This window comes from Cervus canadensis, chromosome 6 (genome assembly GCF_019320065.1).
Source record: "Cervus canadensis isolate Bull #8, Minnesota chromosome 6, ASM1932006v1, whole genome shotgun sequence".
Classification (NCBI taxonomy): domain Eukaryota; kingdom Metazoa; phylum Chordata; class Mammalia; order Artiodactyla; family Cervidae; genus Cervus; species Cervus canadensis.
In genome coordinates, this window is record NC_057391.1 from 46,232,062 (window position 1) to 46,252,761 (window position 20,700).

A 20,700-nucleotide genomic window follows, 5' to 3' on the forward strand; every position below is an offset into this window, starting at 1 on the left:
ACAAAAACATTTATTTAATCAGTTATTAGATATTTCCCTGTTTATTTATTATATGTGGTGCTGAAATAAGCATCTTTGAAATAATTTCATATTCAGCAGTTGGGTTTCTACATTGACACTGGCTAAAGGTATAAATGCAGTTAAGGTAACTGACTAACACTGGTATGTTGTTTAGTTGCTAAGTTGCATCCTAACTTTTGCCACCCCGTGGACTACAGCCCCCTGGCTCCTCTGTCCTTGGGATTTCCCAGGCAGGAATGGCAACCAGAGTGGGTTGCCCTTTCCTTCTCCAGGGCATCTTCCTGACACGGGAATAGGACCCATGCCTCCTGTATTGGCAGGCAGATTCTTATTGCTGAGCCACCTGGGAAGCCCTAACATGGGCATAAAATTGCTTAAAAATGAGTATATAAATACAAAAATAAATCTTATTTATTTTTATACCCAGAAATTCTAACTTTCTGCTTTTGATCTTTCTAAGACACTTGAGAGTTTAGAGTATCTTCTCTGTCAGTCTGCTCATGACCTCTGCCTCAGAGCATGACAGTTTTGACCTTGACAACTCCTGATTTCCTTTAGGCCAGGATGTTTGCAATTCATGTATGACCCTGTAGGCTTAACCACTGTGCTCTCTCTCACTCAGAAATTACCTATCCTATTATGGCAAAGGCTCTTTCTTTTATTAAACAAAGTTCATCATCAGTCAGGAGAAAGACCTTTCACTTCCCGAATTTTTTAAATTGTGCTCTCTTCAGTTAAATGGCATGTTAGGAGTATTTCTGATGTAAAATTGGAAACTTTCAGATACCAGAAGGCATTGCTTATCTTTGTAAATACACATGTTTCAATTAAAATAGGTACTAAAATATTTTGGTGGCACTTCAAAGCTCCCAATTTAGATTTAATTTAGATTAAAACACTTACTCTTTTTAATAAAGTTATAAAATTGATTATTAAAATTGCCTATTGAAGATTAAAAGCAGTGGAACGTTTATTTTCCTTACAAAACAATTTGGTCTTCGGTAAGTAGGATTGTATTAATCAATTACGCTATTAAAATACAACTGCCATATTAAATCTGACTCATTTGTCATGACAGTTTCTATAATTATAGAAATTATACCTAGCTTTTATATAGCCATAATCCTGCAATAAATATAAATAATTGTCTCTATTAATTCAGGTCGCAGTTACTGTCTATTAAATCCCCAGTTAAGTGGCAATTCGGGGACCTTCATTTAAAATCCTTCTAAATCTTTGTTGTTCATTTGACTGCCAGAACCCCACAAATGCACCTCCTACTGTTGATTTCAGAAAGCAGTTTATGAGTAAAATAGTTTTTTTTTTTAATACAGATATTTTAGAGGTCCAATTGGACTTGAGGTTTGAGACTTTCAGGAAAAAAAAGAGGATGTACATGTTGCGTGGAGGGTGCTGACAGAAAAAAAGAGAACAAATCTTAATGTCTTGGTATTTCAGTTTAGAGAACAATACATATATATATATCAGGTTTAAAAAAAAATGCTTAAACCCTTCTTTGTAAGCCCAAAGGACTAGAGCATATGGTTGAATAACTCTTCACAACTTGTATCTTTGTAGGTGTGGATGAGGTCACCATCGTCAACATCCTGACCAACCGCAGCAATGAGCAGAGACAGGATATTGCCTTCGCCTACCAGAGGAGGACCAAGAAGGTACGCAGGCTCAGGGCTGTAGGGCATTGCTTGTCGAATTTCAGTTCCTCAGGCATTAGTTTTTCGTTTCATGAGTTCTGGCTCTTACCAGCAAGCGCCTTCGGGACCCCTCGGGGATCCAAAAATTTCCCCTTACATCCTTGTAAGAGTCACAGCTCACACATGTGTGGCCCCGGGGTGCTTGGAGCTCATTCATAAAGACCACAGCATCTTCCAAAGCCAGAGCATGTAGAGGCAACAGTTCTGGAAATAGAAATAGAAAGGCTGGGGAGAAGCAGCAGCAGGTATCGTTTACTGAATGCTTACTTTGTGCTGGGAATGCACTTCTCTATATGTAGCCACTCATTTCATCTTCATGAGTTCTGCTGGCTCTTGATAAAATGTTTTTAATTTAATCTTAGGACACTAACCTCTATTGAGTATTGATCCTGACATGCACCTCTCATTAAGGTAAAAAAAAATATTCACTTGAGTTCTTAAGACCTTTGGAACCACCAGGATTTAGTTAGTGTAGTTTATTTGGTCTCCAGGCTATCTTCCACATGCCATGCTGCCATTGCTGAAAGGGTCTTCTCTGGTTTTTTTCACTTGCTTGTCCACTAGCAGTTAAGGATCAGCCCAGCACTTGTTCATCCTTTATTTTGTCGCAGTGTTAGGAAATTTTATTTTTAAGGACAAGCTGCTTTATTTTTAACTTCTTGCTATTAAAAGCATTTGATTTATTCTTGGACAGTGCCGTAAGCATGGCTTCCCGCAGCTCCCGTTTTATAGTTTTCACTCATAGTCACAGTGGAGGTGAGCTGAAAGGATTCTAGAAAAGTGTTCATACACTTGGGGTGACATGACCCCCAGGGTCCAGGGAGTTGCAGGTCAAGCCCAAACCCGACCTCTCAAATAGTTGGAAAGGACATAAATAGGAAAGTATGTGGTTTCTTTCCTCTCATATGCAATAAAGCTGTTCTTCCACCTAGACTTATGCTAACCTACTGTAGTGAGGCATGGAAGGGAGTGTTTATTTCTCTACTTTCCCCAAAGGATCTGTGAACTGGTAGAGCTGAGTTCAGTTGGAGCAGAAGGCCCAACTGTTTGGACAAAATGCCCAACTCTTTGGACAAAATGTAATTGCTCCTTCAGCTGTTGCTTACAGGGCGTGATCTTCAAACACAGTTGGGTGTGAACACACAAGTGTACATTGAATCATAGAAGCCTGGATCTCAATTTCAGATGAGATAGATGGAGAACCAAGCTCTTACATACCCTGCTGGAGGGAAGATACTACAGAATCATGCTGGGTTTGGTGACGTCACAAGCTTTGCTGTGGGCTGGGGTCAACTCACTGTCCTACTGATTTCTTGATGTCTGTCAGCCTTGGACTAAGGAGAGTTGTCCTTATTTTAAAGTGACATACATAAAATACTTAAGATAACTTTCTGCACACTTATTTTTGTTTTATTTTTCCCACACTGTGCGGCATGTGGGATCTTAGTTCCCCCAACCTGTGCCCCCTTCATTGGGAGCATGGAGTCTTAACCAATGGACTTTCAGGGAAGTCCCTTGAGATACTTTCTGAAGGAAATCCTCAAAGCAGAACTGTATTGTTTGCATAATAATGGGGAAAGCCCTGTATTGTAGTCTTTAACAATAGGGACCCAGTCTGCCTGGGTGAGAGGCAAGCAGGGGCACAGCTAGTAGAAGTGGACAGGCGCTGGGACAGAGGATTGATTTTAATGTTTCTTTCATGTCTGAGCAGATGCCAGGTTTCTCTGTACAAGGAATGGTCGTATTTTATTTGTCAAACATATCTGGAGTTTCTGTAGAGTGCAAAGCCCTGTGCTTGACAGTGTGAGAAGCAGGAAGTTGACCGCCCATGAGAAGTTTATTATAGAAGTGGAAGAAGTCAGTAGGTGCCCAGATGCTATTTGAGATCTGAACAGAGAACGGACGGAGGGAAGACTAAATTTGGAATTACCTAACCTCAAGGTTCCAAGTTAGAAAATTGATGCTATAATTGGAAGGAGTAGCTTTGAAAGTCCCCTCCTAAGTGCTAGGTGTTACTAGGACTTGGGGAAGCCGGAGAAAGTAGGTGATGAAAGGGTTGGTCCAGACGATCTCTAAGACCCATCTCAGTCCTCGACGTTTGTGAATGATTTAAGAAGATTCTCTGAAGCAGGCTGCCATCACCTCTTAGAGCCTGCATGCACCTCTAGAGGCTAAACATCATAGATGCCATGGGTGCTGCTAGAGAGCAGGGGAGGAAGAAAGAAGGGACAGAAGAAGAGGGAAAAAGTGAAAAGAAAGAACAAAAATTACTTTAACAAGAGAGTTCAGCCATCACTCTGCTCCTGGTTTGTAGGAAGTTTAATCCCTGAAGAAGCATCTGTAAAAGCCACATCGAATTGGGATATCTGTCTGCATGTGTGTTGCTGACTCAGGCCTCTGACTTGAAATCAGTCAGTGGATTTTTTATGGTGACAGTGGAACCTTTAAGAAACAGTACACACACACACACACACACACACACACACACAGAAACAGTACACAATGGGGAAGTTAAGAAGTGAATGGGGGGACTTTATCCTCACTACCTCTGTCAACACCATTCCAACTTGGCATGGAAAACAGGTTCTCTTAATAGGTGAAGTGTTTTGCATAGGAAAACTTGATGAGCCTGCTTCCAGCCACGTGGTAGCCTCTGGTATCAACTGGAGACTTTCTGGAGCCCCCTCTGGCACAGTTGCACAAAGTCTCTTACAGGAAGTTATCAGCAGGCCTCGAGGGCTCTGCTTCCCTGGCAGCTCCCTACTCTGACCGCCTCCTTCTTAGCAAGCCCTCGACCCTGGAAAGGGCCCTGCCCTCTGTAGGCTGAATGACGGGTGAGTGTAAGCAAGTTGTGATGAAAGGCATTCACTCATAGCTTTTTGAGGCTGTGTGCTGCTCTGGTTTCATTTTATTTATGGGGGAGAAGGCAAAATCAACTTGGATATCATCAGAGCAAAGTCTGATCTTCCAGTTTCTGACCTTTGGGTCTGGCCAAAGGGAATGCAGTTGAAGAATACCTTGACCCGACACCCCAGAGTTGTCAAAGAACCACAACCTGCTTTACAAACATAGGCCTCTATGTTGTCTTATTAGTTTTAAAGGGACCATCGGTTAACAACCAACTTTTCCATGTTCTCGCCCGTTTTTCTGAAGGAACTTGCATCAGCCCTGAAGTCAGCCTTGTCCGGCCACCTGGAGACAGTGATTTTGGGCCTATTGAAAACACCTGCTCAGTATGATGCTTCCGAGCTGAAAGCATCCATGAAGGTAAACACGTGTAAGATGCAATCTCTGTCAAATCCGCCATTAATATTTGTGAATTACAGCTTTCTGAGTATAATTAGGTGATTTTCGGTTTTGTTGAATTCTCATTTGGAGTCATTTTGGGGGAATGAACTGAAGCTTTAAGTCTCAGGATTTGTACCAAAAATATTTCAATTACTTTTTTTAAGACTGTAAAGAAATTTCATGATGCAGAGAAGTCAGTTACCAGCTGCTACTGCTTGGCACCTGGGCAATTGGAATACCATTTGGAAAAACTACTTCCTTGATTACACTTCCTCCTTAAAAAAGATTTATTATGACATTAAGGCAAAAGTAAAACTCATAGCTTTTGTTAAGTGAAGCTTAACAGAAATCTGCTGATGCTTTTTTGGTTGTTTCTTCTTCTGACCTTCTCCTTGCTGGTCCCATTGTTTGATTCAAATTTTTGGCAAAATCAGAATATCACTGTGGATATTAAGGGCGATTTCAGATCATGAATGGTTCCTGTGTTTTCAAAGCACATACTACTGAGTGTTGTTTGTATTTTTGCAGTTATTTTGAACATGGATTTTAAGGTTAAAGTAGATAGTAAAAATTCTAGGTTGCAAGTGCCCCTGTATTTTATGTGTACCTAAAACATTAAGTGTTATATAAATGTAATAGATACAGAAACATAAACGCATGTTACAGCAAAGCATAGAATCCTTTTCATAAGGTGCCTGTGACACTTTGAATAATGTGTCACTGCCCTCTGCTGGTAAAGCTGGTTAAAGCCTCAGTATAGAGGGAAAAGCTTCAGTTCTGATGTTTCATTCTAAGTCTGAGTGTGTTTTCTGTGATGCCACCATTTCTGAATTAATGGAGAGACAGACCTGTAAGCCTGTCACTAGCTAATGTTACAGTTCAGTTGTCATCACTTTTCCCACAGAACACTTCGAAAGGGAGGCAGCCTCCCAGCCAGGCATTTCCAGGCCCCAGAAGTTGATAGCTCAGGACTGCTATTTGCTCTGAAATCAGTTTTCCGGCTTAAGTCTAAGCTGTGCTCAGTTTATTTGAGCAGACTTGGCTCTGAGTTATCTAAGTAGACTATGTTGTAGGGAAGGTGTAATTAAGAATAAGATGTCAACAACACCTAAAGGCCCTGCTTGGTAAAAAGAACACTGAAAACACTCAGTCTTGGGACCTTTGGAGCTGTGGATGAACCAGCCTCTCCTAGATTTCTTCTGACCATCATCACTTCAGATCAGTTTATCTTATTTTCTCCAAGAATTCATTTAGTTGTGATTTGTATAATTTTACTTGTATCTGTTACTAGGTATTAGTGACCTGAAACAGACCTGTAAGAGCTGTCCATCACCATTGTAATCTCTGTAACTGGGTCCAATGAAAGGTGCTTTGACTGCTGGATCTTTGACCTTGGGCCAGCTCGTCCATTAGCTATCACAGCTGAGTACCCTTCTGAAATCCATAAAGCTCCGAGTGACATTAACTGAACAATGCTTAAAAAAAATCTGTTTTGACTTCTGGCAATACCACTGGCAATATCTGCCATATGTTACAGTAGACATTGCCCTTGTGGTGGGAGCTGTGGACAGTCTGTGGAGAGCTTGGGCCAAGTTTGAAATTGCCAAGGTCACTTTTAAATATAGAGAAAAAACACTGTCAGAATTTTCCTATATTAAAATGGGCATATCAGTGATGTAAGAAAACAAATCTATGTTGCTATACCTGTTTTATATTTCAACAATGTTAAGAAATAACATTTCTTCCAATGCATAAGTTATTTTTTAGACTATATTTACATTCAAGATTGACAAACTGCCCCTTAAAATATCTGAAGATGCTTGGTAGTGTATAATATTTATATAGAATGTTGTATAGACCTTTTGCTAAGGGAAGGAATTTTGGTTTTGCAAGCACCTCTACAAATCATGATTAAAAACTCTGGGAGAAGAGGCCTTGGCTCATAGATTAGATTGAGGAATAAAATTCAGAATTAACTATTAACCTGAGGCTTAGCTCATATTATACAAACCACTTTTTTAGGGGCATATAAACTCTAATAAGTTTAATTAATAGCTGACACACTTTTCATGTGGATAAGTAAGTTTCTTATTGTATTAACACCTTATAATTGATTTACATTTTAAACAGTTGTAATTCTGCTTAGTTCAAAGTGATATTTCCATATTCGGAAAGATGAGTATTAGAGAATCCTGATTATTAAATCTTGACTTTGATCATGAAGCCAGCTTTGAAATACATGTTTCATTGAGTCCTTTCAAGCTATCTGGCATGCCAGCCCAAAAGTGTATATATTAAATTTGAATACATCACCCATCAAATTCTCATTCCTTAATAAAGTGTTGGTGTCTAGGTTTATTTGGCACTTCATTATTTCCTTTTGCTTCTCTAAAATGCCTGAAGAGTGCATAGTAATCAAGCAAAAATGGAAGTACAAGAATGAAATTTTTAACATTAACCCAGTTTTACATTTCAAAGAGGTAAAGCTAAAAATTTTATCTTATCTATACCTTTCCCTCATAAAAGACTTATTTCAATCTAACAATGCTGGCCGCCAACGACAGCCCAAAATCTCTATATTCCTTTATTTTAAATTAATGAGCAGAATTCTGTAATAAAGAAGATTTGTCTATGAAAATAATGGCAGATTATTAGAGGAGTTGAAAAATAAAGAAACATAGGGAGAAGATGAAGTTATTCATTTTATAAACCCATCACCAAAAAGGGCTGTATTTTAACATTTTGGTGTATTCCATTACTGTCTCTTCCCATTTCACTATATGTTTATATATAGTGGGGAAATATATATATATGTGTATATATATATACATATGTGTATATATATATATAGTTGAGCTAAAAAAAAACATGCCAGTTAAACCATCCTTTATTCTAGTGAAGCTTTTTTTTTTTTTTTTAAGGAATAGAATATAACATTACCTTGTGTCAAGGAATCAGTACACATCCCTCAGGTGGAATGCAGAAAGGGGCGCATTGCAGACCAAGCCCGTGCGTGCAGTTTACCTGATTGAGTTCAGAGAAGTGGGCTAGTGGCCAGGGGGTTTCCCTGCTAATGTCTGTGCTGCCTGGTTCCCAGGGGCTAGGGACTGATGAGGACTCTCTCATTGAGATCATCTGCTCAAGGACCAACCAGGAGCTGCAGGAAATCAACAGAGTCTACAAGGAAAGTGAGTAGCCTCAGGTCCATGGTTTCCCACTCCACCTTGTTTCTGGGACCACTCTCCTGGCCCCCTGGTCTGGTGTTCAGGATAGGATCCCTGGATTACGTATGTAGAAACACCTGCCCTCTGGACTGTCCAGGAGTTTGCCGTGACCAGGTCACTCTCCTCCATCTCCTAATGGCCTGGGTGTTGTGATTACATCCCCCTAGAACTAGTGCAAAAGGATATACAGGAGGGAAAGCAGAGACTATGAAACAAAAGAGATCTGATGGGGAGAAGTAGAAAGTATCCCCCATGGATTTCATGTACTGAGTGCTGTCCAGTTTCTGCTGAGGAGATTCCCAGACTTGACTCCGGATCATTGTTTCAGGAGGCAGGAGGACCCATATGCACCAAGCAGTGTAGGAGGCCAGAGGTGGAGTAGATGATGCAGCTTACCTGATATGTGGTACTTCATTTCAACATAGGTGTTATTTTGAGTAGTAAAATACAAATTCATTCAAAAGTACCCTTTAATTCTTACTAGTTTTTTGCCATTGTGCATTTTCTCAATCAGTAGATAAAAAGCACAATTGTGTGTGTATGTGTGTGTGTATAGTCCTCCAAATATTTTGATGTTCTAAATAAGTATAATGAAGAAGTTTGGGAAATAGTATTTTAGCTAGACAGGAGGTCCCTGATCAAAGGTGAGCTTGAGGATCCCCTGTCTGATCCTGCTATGTGTATCCCGTGTCACTGATAATAATATAATAATACTAGTTCTGATTTTATGAGGGTAAAATTCCTTCTTGAGAATCCACCCTCATTTTTAGGGGTATATCCATGCTGCCACAGATTTCTGCTTTTCAGAGGCTTAGTGGGCAGGGGATGGGTGGGGTGGCTGGCTGCGTAGGCAGGAAGTGTTAAACCAGATGTATTGTCTTCCAAGTGTACAAGACCGATCTGGAGAAGGACATCGTTTCCGACACATCTGGCGACTTCCGCAAGCTGATGGTCGCCCTCGCGAAGGTTGGTTTCCGGTTTGTTTCTTTGCCCTTGCTTCCTCCCAGAGCAAGTTGCATACCTCATTTTATACTCGGGAGCGAATTAACTCAGTCTCTGGGCCTGCATCAGCAATCCCAGCTGTATTTTGACACTGGGTTTGCACTGTCAACTGTAGAGTTGTCAGTTTGTATAATAGGATTTCTTATCCTGCAAAACCGTATGGGCGGGTGGACTTTGGGGCCAGAGGAGGAAGAGGCAGCTCTTAGCTCCTGGCCTGGATTTCTGTGCCAGCCTTGTGACTCGGGGAAAGTCATTTTGCCTCTCTCTGTCATCACATAGGGCCCAGTGGGAAGTGACCCTCTTGTTTCTTTCACCTGTTATCACTTCTTAAGGGATGGTTTGCCCAGGTAGTGGTTTGCCTGGAGAGAAGATCTTTACTTGTTTGCCAAGGTTGACACATTAATTGTAGATGAAAGGCATTTCCCTTCTGAGTTCTGACCCATGTGCAGTTTAATGCCTATGAGCACTGCAAGGGAAGAGGAATTTCACCCAGGAACCCTGAAGACAAGTGGGCACGCTCCATCCTGGCCCCCACACCTCCATTGCTGTCACAGCTCCATACCGCCCTCCCTAGCTCCCTTCTCTACCACCTGCCCTGGGTACAGCCACCCACCCATCATTTTGAAATCCACTTGTACCGTTTTACTCCCCTGTCAAAACTCATTTCTTCTGTATCAAATACAAACTCTCAACTGCCTTCAGGCATCCTCTGTACCCTGGCCCTCCCTTAGTCTTCCTCCCTAGGCTTTTCCCCTGCTCACCTCACTCCTCTGAGCCGTTCCTCTTGCGTGGAGGGGCTTTCTCCCGTTCCCCCGTACCACCCTCATCTGACGCATCCTTTGGGTCTACCTCAGCTGTAGTCCATTGTCCACAGACTTTGCTGATGATGCTACTTGACAGATTTCTGCCTTCTTTTGCGTTTCACATCTACTTAGAGCCACAGATACTGTGTTGCTTTACTATTTATCCCATCCTTATTTCTCCTTCTGGATTGTGTGTTCTCCGAGGGAAGGAATTTAAATATCATTACCTTTTTGGGGGGTGGACAGAGGGTGGATTCTATAAGGTGCTTAGCCCAGGAATGGGTACCACAGAGGGTACAGCCCCCCACTTCACTACCTCAATCATTGTAAAATCCTTGGTCTTGCCTAGACTTTTAAGTGAAGAAGAATTTTCAGAGGGTGTCCATTCAGTAAATAGTGGCTTACATGAGTTGGGGAGAAATCAACATTTTCGTTTTTAAAATGTACATAGATATACATTTGATGTTCGTTCTTTCTTTCATTTTTTTTTTTTTTTAGGGTCGGAGAGCAGAGGATGGCTCTGTCATTGATTATGAACTGATTGACCAGGACGCCAGGGTCAGTGCCAAGCTTCTTGGTTTGATGTTTGGTTTCCTAGTCTCTGGATAGTCAATGTAGTCATCTGTCCTGTGTAACAAAATTCCCTTGAAACTCAGTGGCATAGAACCACAAGCATGTATTATCCCTCAGTGTCTGCGGGTCAGGCACTGGGAAGTGGCTTGGCTGGGTGGTTCTGGCTTAGGGCTTCTCATGAGGCTGGAGACAAATTGTTGGCCAGGGCTGCATCCTCTGAGGGCCTGACTGCGTCAGGAGGCTTCCTGGATGACCCACCCACGTGACTGTGACAGGAGGCCTCAGTCTCTTTCCACATGGGCCTCGCTAAGGGGCTGAGTGTTCCCACAGCATGACAGCAGGCTCTCCCAGAGGGAGTGCTCCGAGAGAGACAGTGTCCGGAGGAAGCCAGGTGCCATTTAGGATGTGATCTCAAGAGCCACACGCTGTCACTTCTGTCACACTCTGTTCATTAGAGGCAAGTCCCTAGGTCTAGCCTCCAGACAGCAGAAGAGGAGGTAGGCTCCATGTTTAGGAGGGAGAAATGTCAAAGAACCTGTGGACTTCATTTTCACTTTCTGGGAGCCATAGTTATAAGACCTTGTAATGCTGGTGTTAGTTACAGGATCGGCATCTGACTCACATCTGCTCGTCCAAGCTTTGCTTTGTATGGAGGAACCAGTTTCCGCAGGGTGGGCTACACTGTACGCACTGATGTGCGGTTGCTCCTAATGAACCCTAATACAGCACACAGCACGCAACAGCGGAAGGAGATGGTAGCGGCGTGGCCAGGGACAGGGAAGCTCACGGCCCTGGTGGCGGGGGAGAAGACGAAGGAGGCAGAGGTCTTCCTTTCTGGCCAAATAGAAGTCCTGCTGCTTCCCATCCCATAGTCACTGAGAACTAGTTGGGGAGCTGATGCAGATCACTATGAACTGCCTGCCTTTCCCAGAGGGTCGACAGCTGTCTCGATGTATTTCACAGGAGCTGACGAACAAGGTTAATTTTAATTCATTTCAGTTTTAAAATTCAGTATAGTTCACACAGCACTTTTAGCAGGAGGTAGAAAAGGCTTTTTAATAAAGAAATGGAAGTTAGGCTTTGCAGCACCCAGATAGTGAACGGTCACTCAATGAGTATTGTCTCCTGCGTAAGCCTTTTTCCCTCCTTCCTTGACATTCTTAACATTACTTGTAGCCCCTAAATTTTCTAGAAACTGAGAATGTGGTTGAAGCAGCTTTTTTCCCCAGCTACATCATTTTCTCAGTCTCTAAGAAGCCCGGGGTGGGTGCCTGGCCTGCAGCTGTCTTCAGCAGATGGAAGGCGCTAGTGAGCGTTGGCTTGTCCTTCTGTAGATGAGTAGAAGCTCTTGGTTCTTCCCTCGGCGTTCAGGGAAGACTGGCTCAGCATCAGCCTCACAAACAACCTAGTCTCATACTGCAGGTCTGCCTCGGGAAGACTGCTCTTGATCAAGACTTTGACTTTGATCAAGAAAAGCGCACACTTTTCCTGCGCCTGCAGTGCCATCCTCCTTTCTCATTTGGCATTTTGAACGCGTAGATTTGGTTGGTGGTTGTTTTTTCGCGTGATGTGTTTTTAATGACCTTGCTCTCTGGATTGTGGTGTTTACTTTCCTGGCTGGTTGTGCTCATAGGATCTCTATGATGCTGGTGTGAAGAGGAAAGGAACTGATGTTCCCAAGTGGATCAGCATCATGACCGAGCGGAGCGTGTGCCACCTCCAGAAAGGTGGGTGCTGCTCTGGGGAGGTCTTAGAGTCCCGGGGCCTGAATGAGGGGCCCTCTCAGTTGGGCCATTGCTGACAGGTGTCTGTGTAGAGGCTTGGGTCTGCCAGAACAGAGTTCATTCTCCACTCTGTACCCATTCCTCACCAAATCCATTCAACCTTCTCTCCCATTTTGGATCCTTTTTTTTCCCCCTAAATATTTTCCATGTTTAGTGCCTGTTTGGTGGGCTGCCTCTTCTTGTCTAGGTCATTTTATCTTGCCATATTTTTTTAAATAAGGGACTTGGCTGGGTGCCACATACTGTTTCTTGTAGCTTAAATAAAATGGGTTCCACTCTATAGAGATGAAGATGGTCAAAATACATGCCCTGGGCTGTGCCATTCAGGACGGATGCATGGTAGGGCTGTCCCAGGGCAACTGGAGCAGTGTTGGCCCTGGTTCACAAGGGAGTCCCTAACCCCTAGAATGCTGTGATCATCCGTGTGTGTGTGATGTGTAACTGTGTGGGTAACCATTGACAGCTCTCTTATTGGCTCTGTTACAATAATTGCTGCTCTTCTTTAGTATTTGAAAGGTACAAGAGCTACAGCCCTTATGACATGCTGGAGAGCATCAAGAAGGAGGTCAAAGGAGACCTGGAAAATGCCTTTCTGAATCTGGGTAAGCAAGTGTGCACCCCTTCCATGCCCCGGCCCCGCCACTGCCCCATCCTAGCGGACGTCAGCTTTCAGTCCACTGTGCTGAAGCAGAGAAGTAACGAATGACCATCCTGATCATTCAAGTGGCTTTGGGAAGTGTGACTTCTTTACGTGTTGTAGGTAGTTTCATAATCTTCACCGTATGAATTTAAGATGCAGGACTGAAGAAGGGCTTACGTTGGTAAAATGGAGAGCTGCCCAGGCAGAATAAGATAACCAGCGAAAGGGCTCTCTCCTTGGGGGGCACGCACATATATGCATCGGTTTCTGTGGCCCTCAGGCTCCCCTGGTTTAAAAGCACTCAGGGCTTTAGAGGATCCCTGGTTTTCCCTGAGTGTTTCCCATTGTGCAGCCCGTTTGCTGACCCTTTTCTTCTCCCCACAGTCCAGTGCATTCAGAACAAGCCCCTGTATTTTGCTGACAGACTGTATGACTCCATGAAGGTAAGAGCAGCCGGCCGAGAGGTCCACGTTTCCACACTAGGCTTTCCTTTCTTTGTGGCCCAAAGTCTCCTTAACTAGTGGATGGCAGAAGAGACCCCATTGTCGAGGTGACCACGCTGGTCAGCTATGCTCGCCCCTGACAGATGGAGACCCACAGTCCAGTGGTTTTCAGTCTTCTGCCTCTCCCAGCGACTTAGTGCGTTTTTGTGGACAGGTAGAAAACAAAGTGCCACAGGACAGAAAATGCCAGATGGTGATCACATTAGATTCCTGCTCAGAGTTCTCAGCGATTCCCTCCTGGTGCCGCAGACTAAGGATGGGCGAGGAAGAGAGAGGTTATTAAGCAACCACTGTGCAGTAGGCATTGCACTGCTGACTTCATCTTTAATCATTACTGAAAAACCTACGGGGCTTGTGTGGCCATCTTCTTTCTAGAGGAGGAGAATGGAGCTTGGAAAGCTCTTGGCTTGCTTGAGGTTGCATAGCCAGACTTGAACCTTGGATCTGTATGAGTCCAAAGCCAGCCCTGCGATTTTCCCTTCAGTGGCCGTCTCTTCCCACAGCCCCATCCCCTTTTCCACTTGTCACATGTGCCTCATGCTTTCCGGCTTCCAAGCCCTTGCCGCCTCTTCCTGGGCCACCCTCTTATCTACACGGCCTCTCTTCCCTTTCCCCGTAGGTTCCATGTCACATTTGACCTGTTCTCTGGTATAAGATTCTGGAAGTCAACTCAGTGGTCCTTATTGTTTGTGCCATTCCTGATGGCACAGAGCTGTGGTGAACGTGGTTACATGTGCTCCCCGAGCCCCCAGGAGCCAGGAGCTTTGTGTTACACGTGTGAACGCTCATGCTTTAACTCTGAGCCCTGCAGTAGTTAGTGCTCAGGTCACGTTTGTTAAATGCATGGTGTGCAGGGGTTTGTGCCACTGGTGTGTTTGGAATTCCAAGATGCTCATTGTTCTTTAGGGAGCAGTTTCACTGTTATTGTAATCTCTTAGGGCACCATCAAGAACCTAGATCAGTTCCATGAGCAAGAGAACCGACTAGACTTTTTTTTTAATTTTTTTTTTTCTGGGCAGCAGGCAGGATGTTAGTTCCCCAGTCAGGGATTGAACCCCTGCCCCCTGAGTTGGGAACTTGGCCTCTTACCCACTGGATCACCAAGTCCCCGCTAGACTCCTTTTTAATGATTAACACTGTTGGTGAATTGTAACTTGGAGTGTGCATTTGGTTTTCAGGGCAAGGGCACTCGCGACAAGGTGTTGATTAGAATCATGGTCTCGCGCAGTGAAGTGGACATGTTGAAAATTAGATCTGAATTCAAGAAGAAGTACGGGAAGTCCCTCTACTACTACATTCAGGTAAGGCCCCCCGGCCGTCAGGGGGCTGGGGTCCCAGGCAGGTGTCTGGCAGAACAATGGCAACATGGTGGTTTTCTGTTTCCTAACTCCCCAGGGAAGAGATGCTACTCATCAAATATCAGGGGTTTATTCTCAAAGTGCTATTACGATGTGTCCTGGAAAGTTAAAGAATCAGGCAAATATTTTATATTTCCCATACCTATTCTACTGTGATAGTTGGCGTTCATGACAGTGATCCTGTAAGACTTGCTGACATCCTGAAAAGACTTCAGTCGATTCAAACTGCATTTTATTATATTTCCATTTCTTGAAACTCCTCTGTGATAAGCCTGGGCCACATTTCCTCACCCAGAACCTCCGTCTCTTCCCCTGGTCTAGCCTGTCCCCGTTTTGGAGGGATGGAGCATCCTTTTATAAGAACCGATTGCAGTCACCGTGGTCCCTCCCACTTTGTTTAGTTCAGATGTATGCTGCAAACCCCTTTTTCTGAAAATGTCAAAGGCATGTCAGTGGTCACCAGGGATGAATTCAGAGCTAAGTTCACTACAACTAGGTTTCACAGGGCATATGTTTAAAATTCTGGGGCCATTTAGGCTCTAAGTAATTATTTCCTTAATCTATCAGCTTCTTCCCATGTGACGTTAAAAGTCCACAAAACAAAACAGGGAGACAGGAAGGGGCCTCATGTGTCTTTTCTAGAAGGGTGCAGGCCAGGGAGAAAGAGGGTGGTGTCTGCAGGACCTCAGTGCAGGAGGAGCAGACCAGGTTCTGTCCTCTGGTCACTTACCATGTTAATCCCCAGAACCCCCTGTTCTCTACGCTTGTGGCAGTAATCCCCCTGGACCACTCTCTGAGGATCCTCTGGTGGTCTGGGGGCATCTGGGCAGGTCCCACAGGGCCTTCATGTGCCGTGGGCCTGCTTCTCTGTTCCGGCAGAATTTGGATCTTTCTCCTGACCCAGAATTTCTTTTTTTCTCCTCGGCCATTTATAGCAAGACACCAAGGGCGACTACCAGAAAGCGCTGCTGTACCTGTGTGGTGGGGATGACTGAACCCCTGCGACGGCCCGAGCGTCCAGGACGGCTGCTGCGTGCTCCAGCTAACGGTTCTCCACAATCAGCTTGCAGCTAACAGCCCCCTGTGCCCATCCCTGGGAGGATGACATTAGCGCTGCCCACCCCGCCCGCTCTTTTGTTAGTTTAGTTTCCTACGCATTACCTGGCTTTCCCGGCTAGTTCCTCTTTATAGCCAAAGAAATGAACATTCCAAGGATTTGGAAGTGAAATCTATGATGTGAAACACTTTGCCTCTCGAGTACTGTGTCATAAACAGGTGAATAAACTGAATTTTTACTTTAGGAACAGGTACTTGTGGACCTTGCTCTCAATTAATTGTTTCAAAATCAAGACATGCTTCAGGGTTGTCTTATTCAGCTGGTAAGGCTGTCCCCTCGAGGAAGAAAGCTCTTGAAAGGAGCTGTCCGATATGGTAGCTACTATCCAGATGTGGCTGTTAACATTTACGTTCACTTAAATGAAATAATTTAAAAATTCAATTCCTCAATCATGCTATCGACATTTCAAATAATCAGTGTCCACATGTGGTTAGCACCTAGTGTATTGAACAGCACAGGCAGCATAACAAAAGTGGATGGGTGCACTTCTCATTATAAACAGAAGGTTGTATTGGGCATCTGTTTACCCAAGGGATTTATAGTACCTTTGGGAGAAATCCCAGGATGACCCCCTTCATCTCTGCTCATCTTTATACAGTTGAAAACCAGTATCTGCAGGGGCCTCAAACTGGGAAAAGGGGTGGGATGGTGTGTTCACCAAATACTGCAAATGTTCCCAGAAGAGTCAGAGGAATAAACAACATCCTGTCCCAACCTCGAGGGCTCACGTGTCAGTGAGTCAGGCTACAGCATTCTTGTCCAAGTAGTGTAACACAAGTGGACAGGGGCACAGAGAAGAAAGCAGTTTTCCTGGGAGGATTGAGAAGGATGACCCAGAGAAGGAGACATTCCAACCTCACCCTGAAATCTAAGGGAGAGCATTACAGCTGGGAGGAAGCTCTCCACACACTTCACATGGTCTTAATCATGGAGGAGAGCTAATCCTTACACCTGGTTCACATTTCAAAAGGCACAAAGGGTCAGTGCAGTGAAAATTACGTCCCTCCTACTCTCCTCCCAGCCAGCCAGGTGCTTTCCTAGAGTCACGTGGTTTCTGGTCCTTCCTTCCATGGATAGGCTGGGCTGCAAGCTCAACAGGTATGTGTATTGATGTACCTATCTCCATTCACCAGGTGAAGACGCTGTTCTTAGGCTTCTAGCCCAGGACCCTGCAGACAGCTTGCTCATACAGGTACCTCCCCTCAGCTGGGGGTAGGGCTGGGGCAGTGTTGATAACTATCCCTAAATTCTTACATTTCCTGTTTGTAGAGGATGCTCTGGCAGTTGCTAATTCTTGACTTCTGGCTAATGTCCAGTGCACTTAGTGCCCTGCAGGCCTAGGCAGTAATGGAAATGCAGGTGTGAAATGGGCTGGTTGGACAGAGAGGGCAGAGTGGAACCTCTGCCCCACTTTTCAGCTTTCAGATCTGGTGAAAACACCACCACATTAAGCACATGATGAGACATCTGTGAGCTGACTGATTTCCTGTTTTGACCTTTGGCAAACTTTAGGTAGAAACTCAGATGGAACATGACTCTGAGTCCCTAGAGGTCTGTGAAGTGCCTGTAAGTCCAATGAGATATTCTTTAAAATTCAAGTTAGGGGGGAGAACAAGATGGCAGAAGGGTAGGTGGACCTGGAGTACATCTCTCTCCGTGGATACATCAGGAGTACACCTTCAGACACAGAAATACATGCAGAACATCACTTGAGAGTGAACAGGAGTACCTGACCAGTGGAAAAGAATATATAGAGTCATGTCCGCTGGTAGGACGAAGGAACCAGGGGGAAAAACAGGAGTGTTAGTAGGCCTGGACCTGCCCTCGACAGGTGGGGGAACTGAAGCAGGGGTCTGATCCCCACATCAGGGCAATTGTTTGAGGCAGAGGAAAATCATTTAAGGCTGAGAGTAAAACAACTGATCTCTGGCAGCCTAAATAGGATGAGAATCAGACAGTCCTTACCGCCGCCATATATACCCCAGACAGGAACGCTGGTCCCCTGAAGGGTGCAGCGGCTGGGAGCTGGAGTTTGGGGATTGTGGAGCAATCCCAGGGTGAGGGCTGCTGGTGACTGTGGAGAGAGGGATTGAGGGGATGTGAGGGAGAAGACTGTGGGGGAAAATGCCTGTGGAGGAAAGCCCTGCAGCCATGGAAGCAAGGCGATACCACCGAGTCCAGCATAGGGGGTGGAGCCAGCACCATAACCTCTCTCCCCACACACCAGCATTGGCAGCTGAGCAATAGAGACGCTGGCCCATCAAGCACACAAGGCACTGAACTGCAGAGTAGGACCCCACCCAGGGTGCCCCTTTAGGTGCCTGCCGCCTTGATCCGCAGAGTAGGACCCCAGCCAGGGGGCCCCTCTATGTGCCTGATGTGCCGAACAGAGAAGGACCCCAGGCAAGGAGCCCTGTAAGTGCCTGAACAGGCGGAGCTACAGAGAAAGACTGGCCAAAGAGGCCTGATCGTCAGCTACAAGAGGCTGGAACAGAGACTCTGATAGGGCCATAACTCCTGTGGCAAGGCAGTCCACGTCCCTGCACACTTGGCACTGACAGGGTCCCCGAAAGCCAAGCAGCTGCACCAGCTTCACGCTCAGCTCTCCCTGGGGCCGAGCTGCCACAGGCCAAAAAACGCTTGCGTCTGTGCAGGCAGGGTCGCTTCCGTCGTGGCCGACTCTTGTAGACTGTGGCCTGCCAGGCTTCTCTGTCAGAGAGGGGGTCTTCAGGCAAGAATACTGGAGCGTATGGGCCAATACTGGTTGCCATACCCTTCTAGAGCACTATTTCCTGCTGCCCCAGCCATCAACTCCCCTGAGTACCTGGTGCTGCCAGAACCCCTGCGACCCAAGCAGCTGCACCACCTCCACACCTGGCCCTCACTGGGGCAAACCCCAGTCCTCCAGGGCAGCCTCAGGTGCAAACCCCAGTGGACGACCCACATGCAGAGGTGGAAATAAAACCACAATTGAAACTCAGGGGCAGTAGGCAGTATGGCTAAGGAAGAAGACCGAAAACCTTCCCACCAGCTGTACAAGCCGCAGATTAAATTCACACAGTCAACTAGACAGCCTCTGTGTCTTTGGAATATATAAAAAGCCACTGAGAGCTCCCACAAAAGAAAATGCACTAGTTCTGATAGCTGTGGACATTGGAGGCAAGAACACACAGGAGCAGGACCAGATTAGAACCTGAGCTGCCCCCACAGCAGGTCCAGAGGTCAGCACAGTGTTGAAGGGCATCCTAGGGAGGTGAGGTGGACTGTGACTCCCAGTATGGGAAAGGACTCTTGACAGCAGTGACTCAGTAAAAACATTTATTATTCTTATTGTTTGACTTGTTCTGTAGAATCTTGGATTTTTTCCCCCCTTTTTCCCCCTCTGTTGTAGTTGTTGATTTTATTGGCACTGCTACTGCTACTGCCAAGTCACTTCAGTCGTGTCCGACTTTGTGCGACCCCATCCCTGGGATTCTCCAGGCAAGAACACTGGAGTGGGTTGCCATTTCCTTCTCCAATGCATAAAAGTGAAAAGTGAAAATGAAGTCGCTCAGTCATGTCTGACTCTTTGCAACCCCGTGGACTGCAGCCTACCAGGCTCCTCCGTCCATGGGATTTTCCAGGCAAGAGTACTGGAGTGGGGTGCCATTGCCTTCTCCGTTATTGGCACTATGAAATCCAATTAAGCTTTTGAGTGTTTTTTTTCCCCCCTCAGTTACATTTTTTAATTGTTGTTATAAACCTCTGCCTCTACGTTGGGCTTTTGCAGTTCTGTGGAGTTTTCCTTTTCCTTTTTTTCTTCTTCCATTTTTTCTTTTTTTATATAATTTTAAATTTTTAAACCTATTATATTTTTTCTACATTTATTCCTTTGTTTGCCTTTCCTACTGTTCTTTTCCCCTTGCAGTTAATCTTTAATGTATGAAAATTCTTCATCTACTTCTATTTAACTTTGCATATCTATTCTTTCTTTTCTTTCTTTCCTTCCCTCTCAATATATTTCTCAGTTTTGCTTTCATTGCTTTATTCCTCACTTGTCACCTTGCTTTAGTCTTGTTTTCCAGTTTGTGGTTTAATTAGTTTCATTCTTAACTGGTAAATATAATTTTTGGTTTCCTTTGTTTGCCAGGTCAATCTACTGTACTCTATTTTTGTTGGACTGTTTTGACTTTGCTCATGGGTGTATATTCCATTATTTTAATTATTATTTGCCTGATTTTGGAACTGCCATTATTCTGGGGTGCATCTTTGGTTTCTTGTTTTTGGATATTTTCAGTTCAGTTCAGTTCAGTTGCTCAGTCGTGTCTGACTCTTTGTGACCCCATGAACCACAGCACACCAGGCCTCCCTGTCCATCACCCACTCCCGGAGTTTACTCAAACTCATGTCCATTTAGTCAGTGATGCCATCCAGCCATCTCATCCTTTCTCATCCCCTTCTCCTCCTGTCCTCAATCCCTCCCAGCATCAGAGTCTTTTCCAATGAGTCAACTCTTCGCATGAGGTAGCCAAAGTATTGGAGTTTCAGCTTCAGCATCAGTCCTTCCAATGAACACCCAGGACTGATCTCCTTTAGGATGGACTGGTTGGATCTCCTTGCAGTCCAAGGGACTCTCAAGAGTCTTCTCCAACACCACAGTTCAAAAGCATCAATTTTTTGGCGCTCAGCTTTCTTC

General features: G+C 44.8%; 1 protein-coding gene across 2 annotated transcripts in view; it reads left to right on the forward strand.

Moving 5' to 3' along the window:
- Positions 1–16,218, forward strand: part of ANXA2 (annexin A2) — a 42,919-nt gene extending 26,701 nt beyond the window's left edge. For both annotated transcript variants that reach the window (XM_043471796.1, XM_043471797.1), the window contains 10 exons: positions 1,600–1,694; positions 4,887–5,000; positions 8,119–8,209; positions 9,132–9,211; positions 10,549–10,608; positions 12,257–12,350; positions 12,914–13,009; positions 13,432–13,490; positions 14,729–14,851; positions 15,844–16,218. In XM_043471796.1, the coding sequence (XP_043327731.1) occupies positions 1,600–1,694; positions 4,887–5,000; positions 8,119–8,209; positions 9,132–9,211; positions 10,549–10,608; positions 12,257–12,350; positions 12,914–13,009; positions 13,432–13,490; positions 14,729–14,851; positions 15,844–15,903 (872 nt within the window). In that variant the 3' untranslated portion in view covers positions 15,904–16,218. The remainder of the gene's footprint in view (positions 1–1,599; positions 1,695–4,886; positions 5,001–8,118; positions 8,210–9,131; positions 9,212–10,548; positions 10,609–12,256; positions 12,351–12,913; positions 13,010–13,431; positions 13,491–14,728; positions 14,852–15,843) is intronic.
- The last annotated feature ends 4,482 nt before the right edge of the window (positions 16,219–20,700 follow it).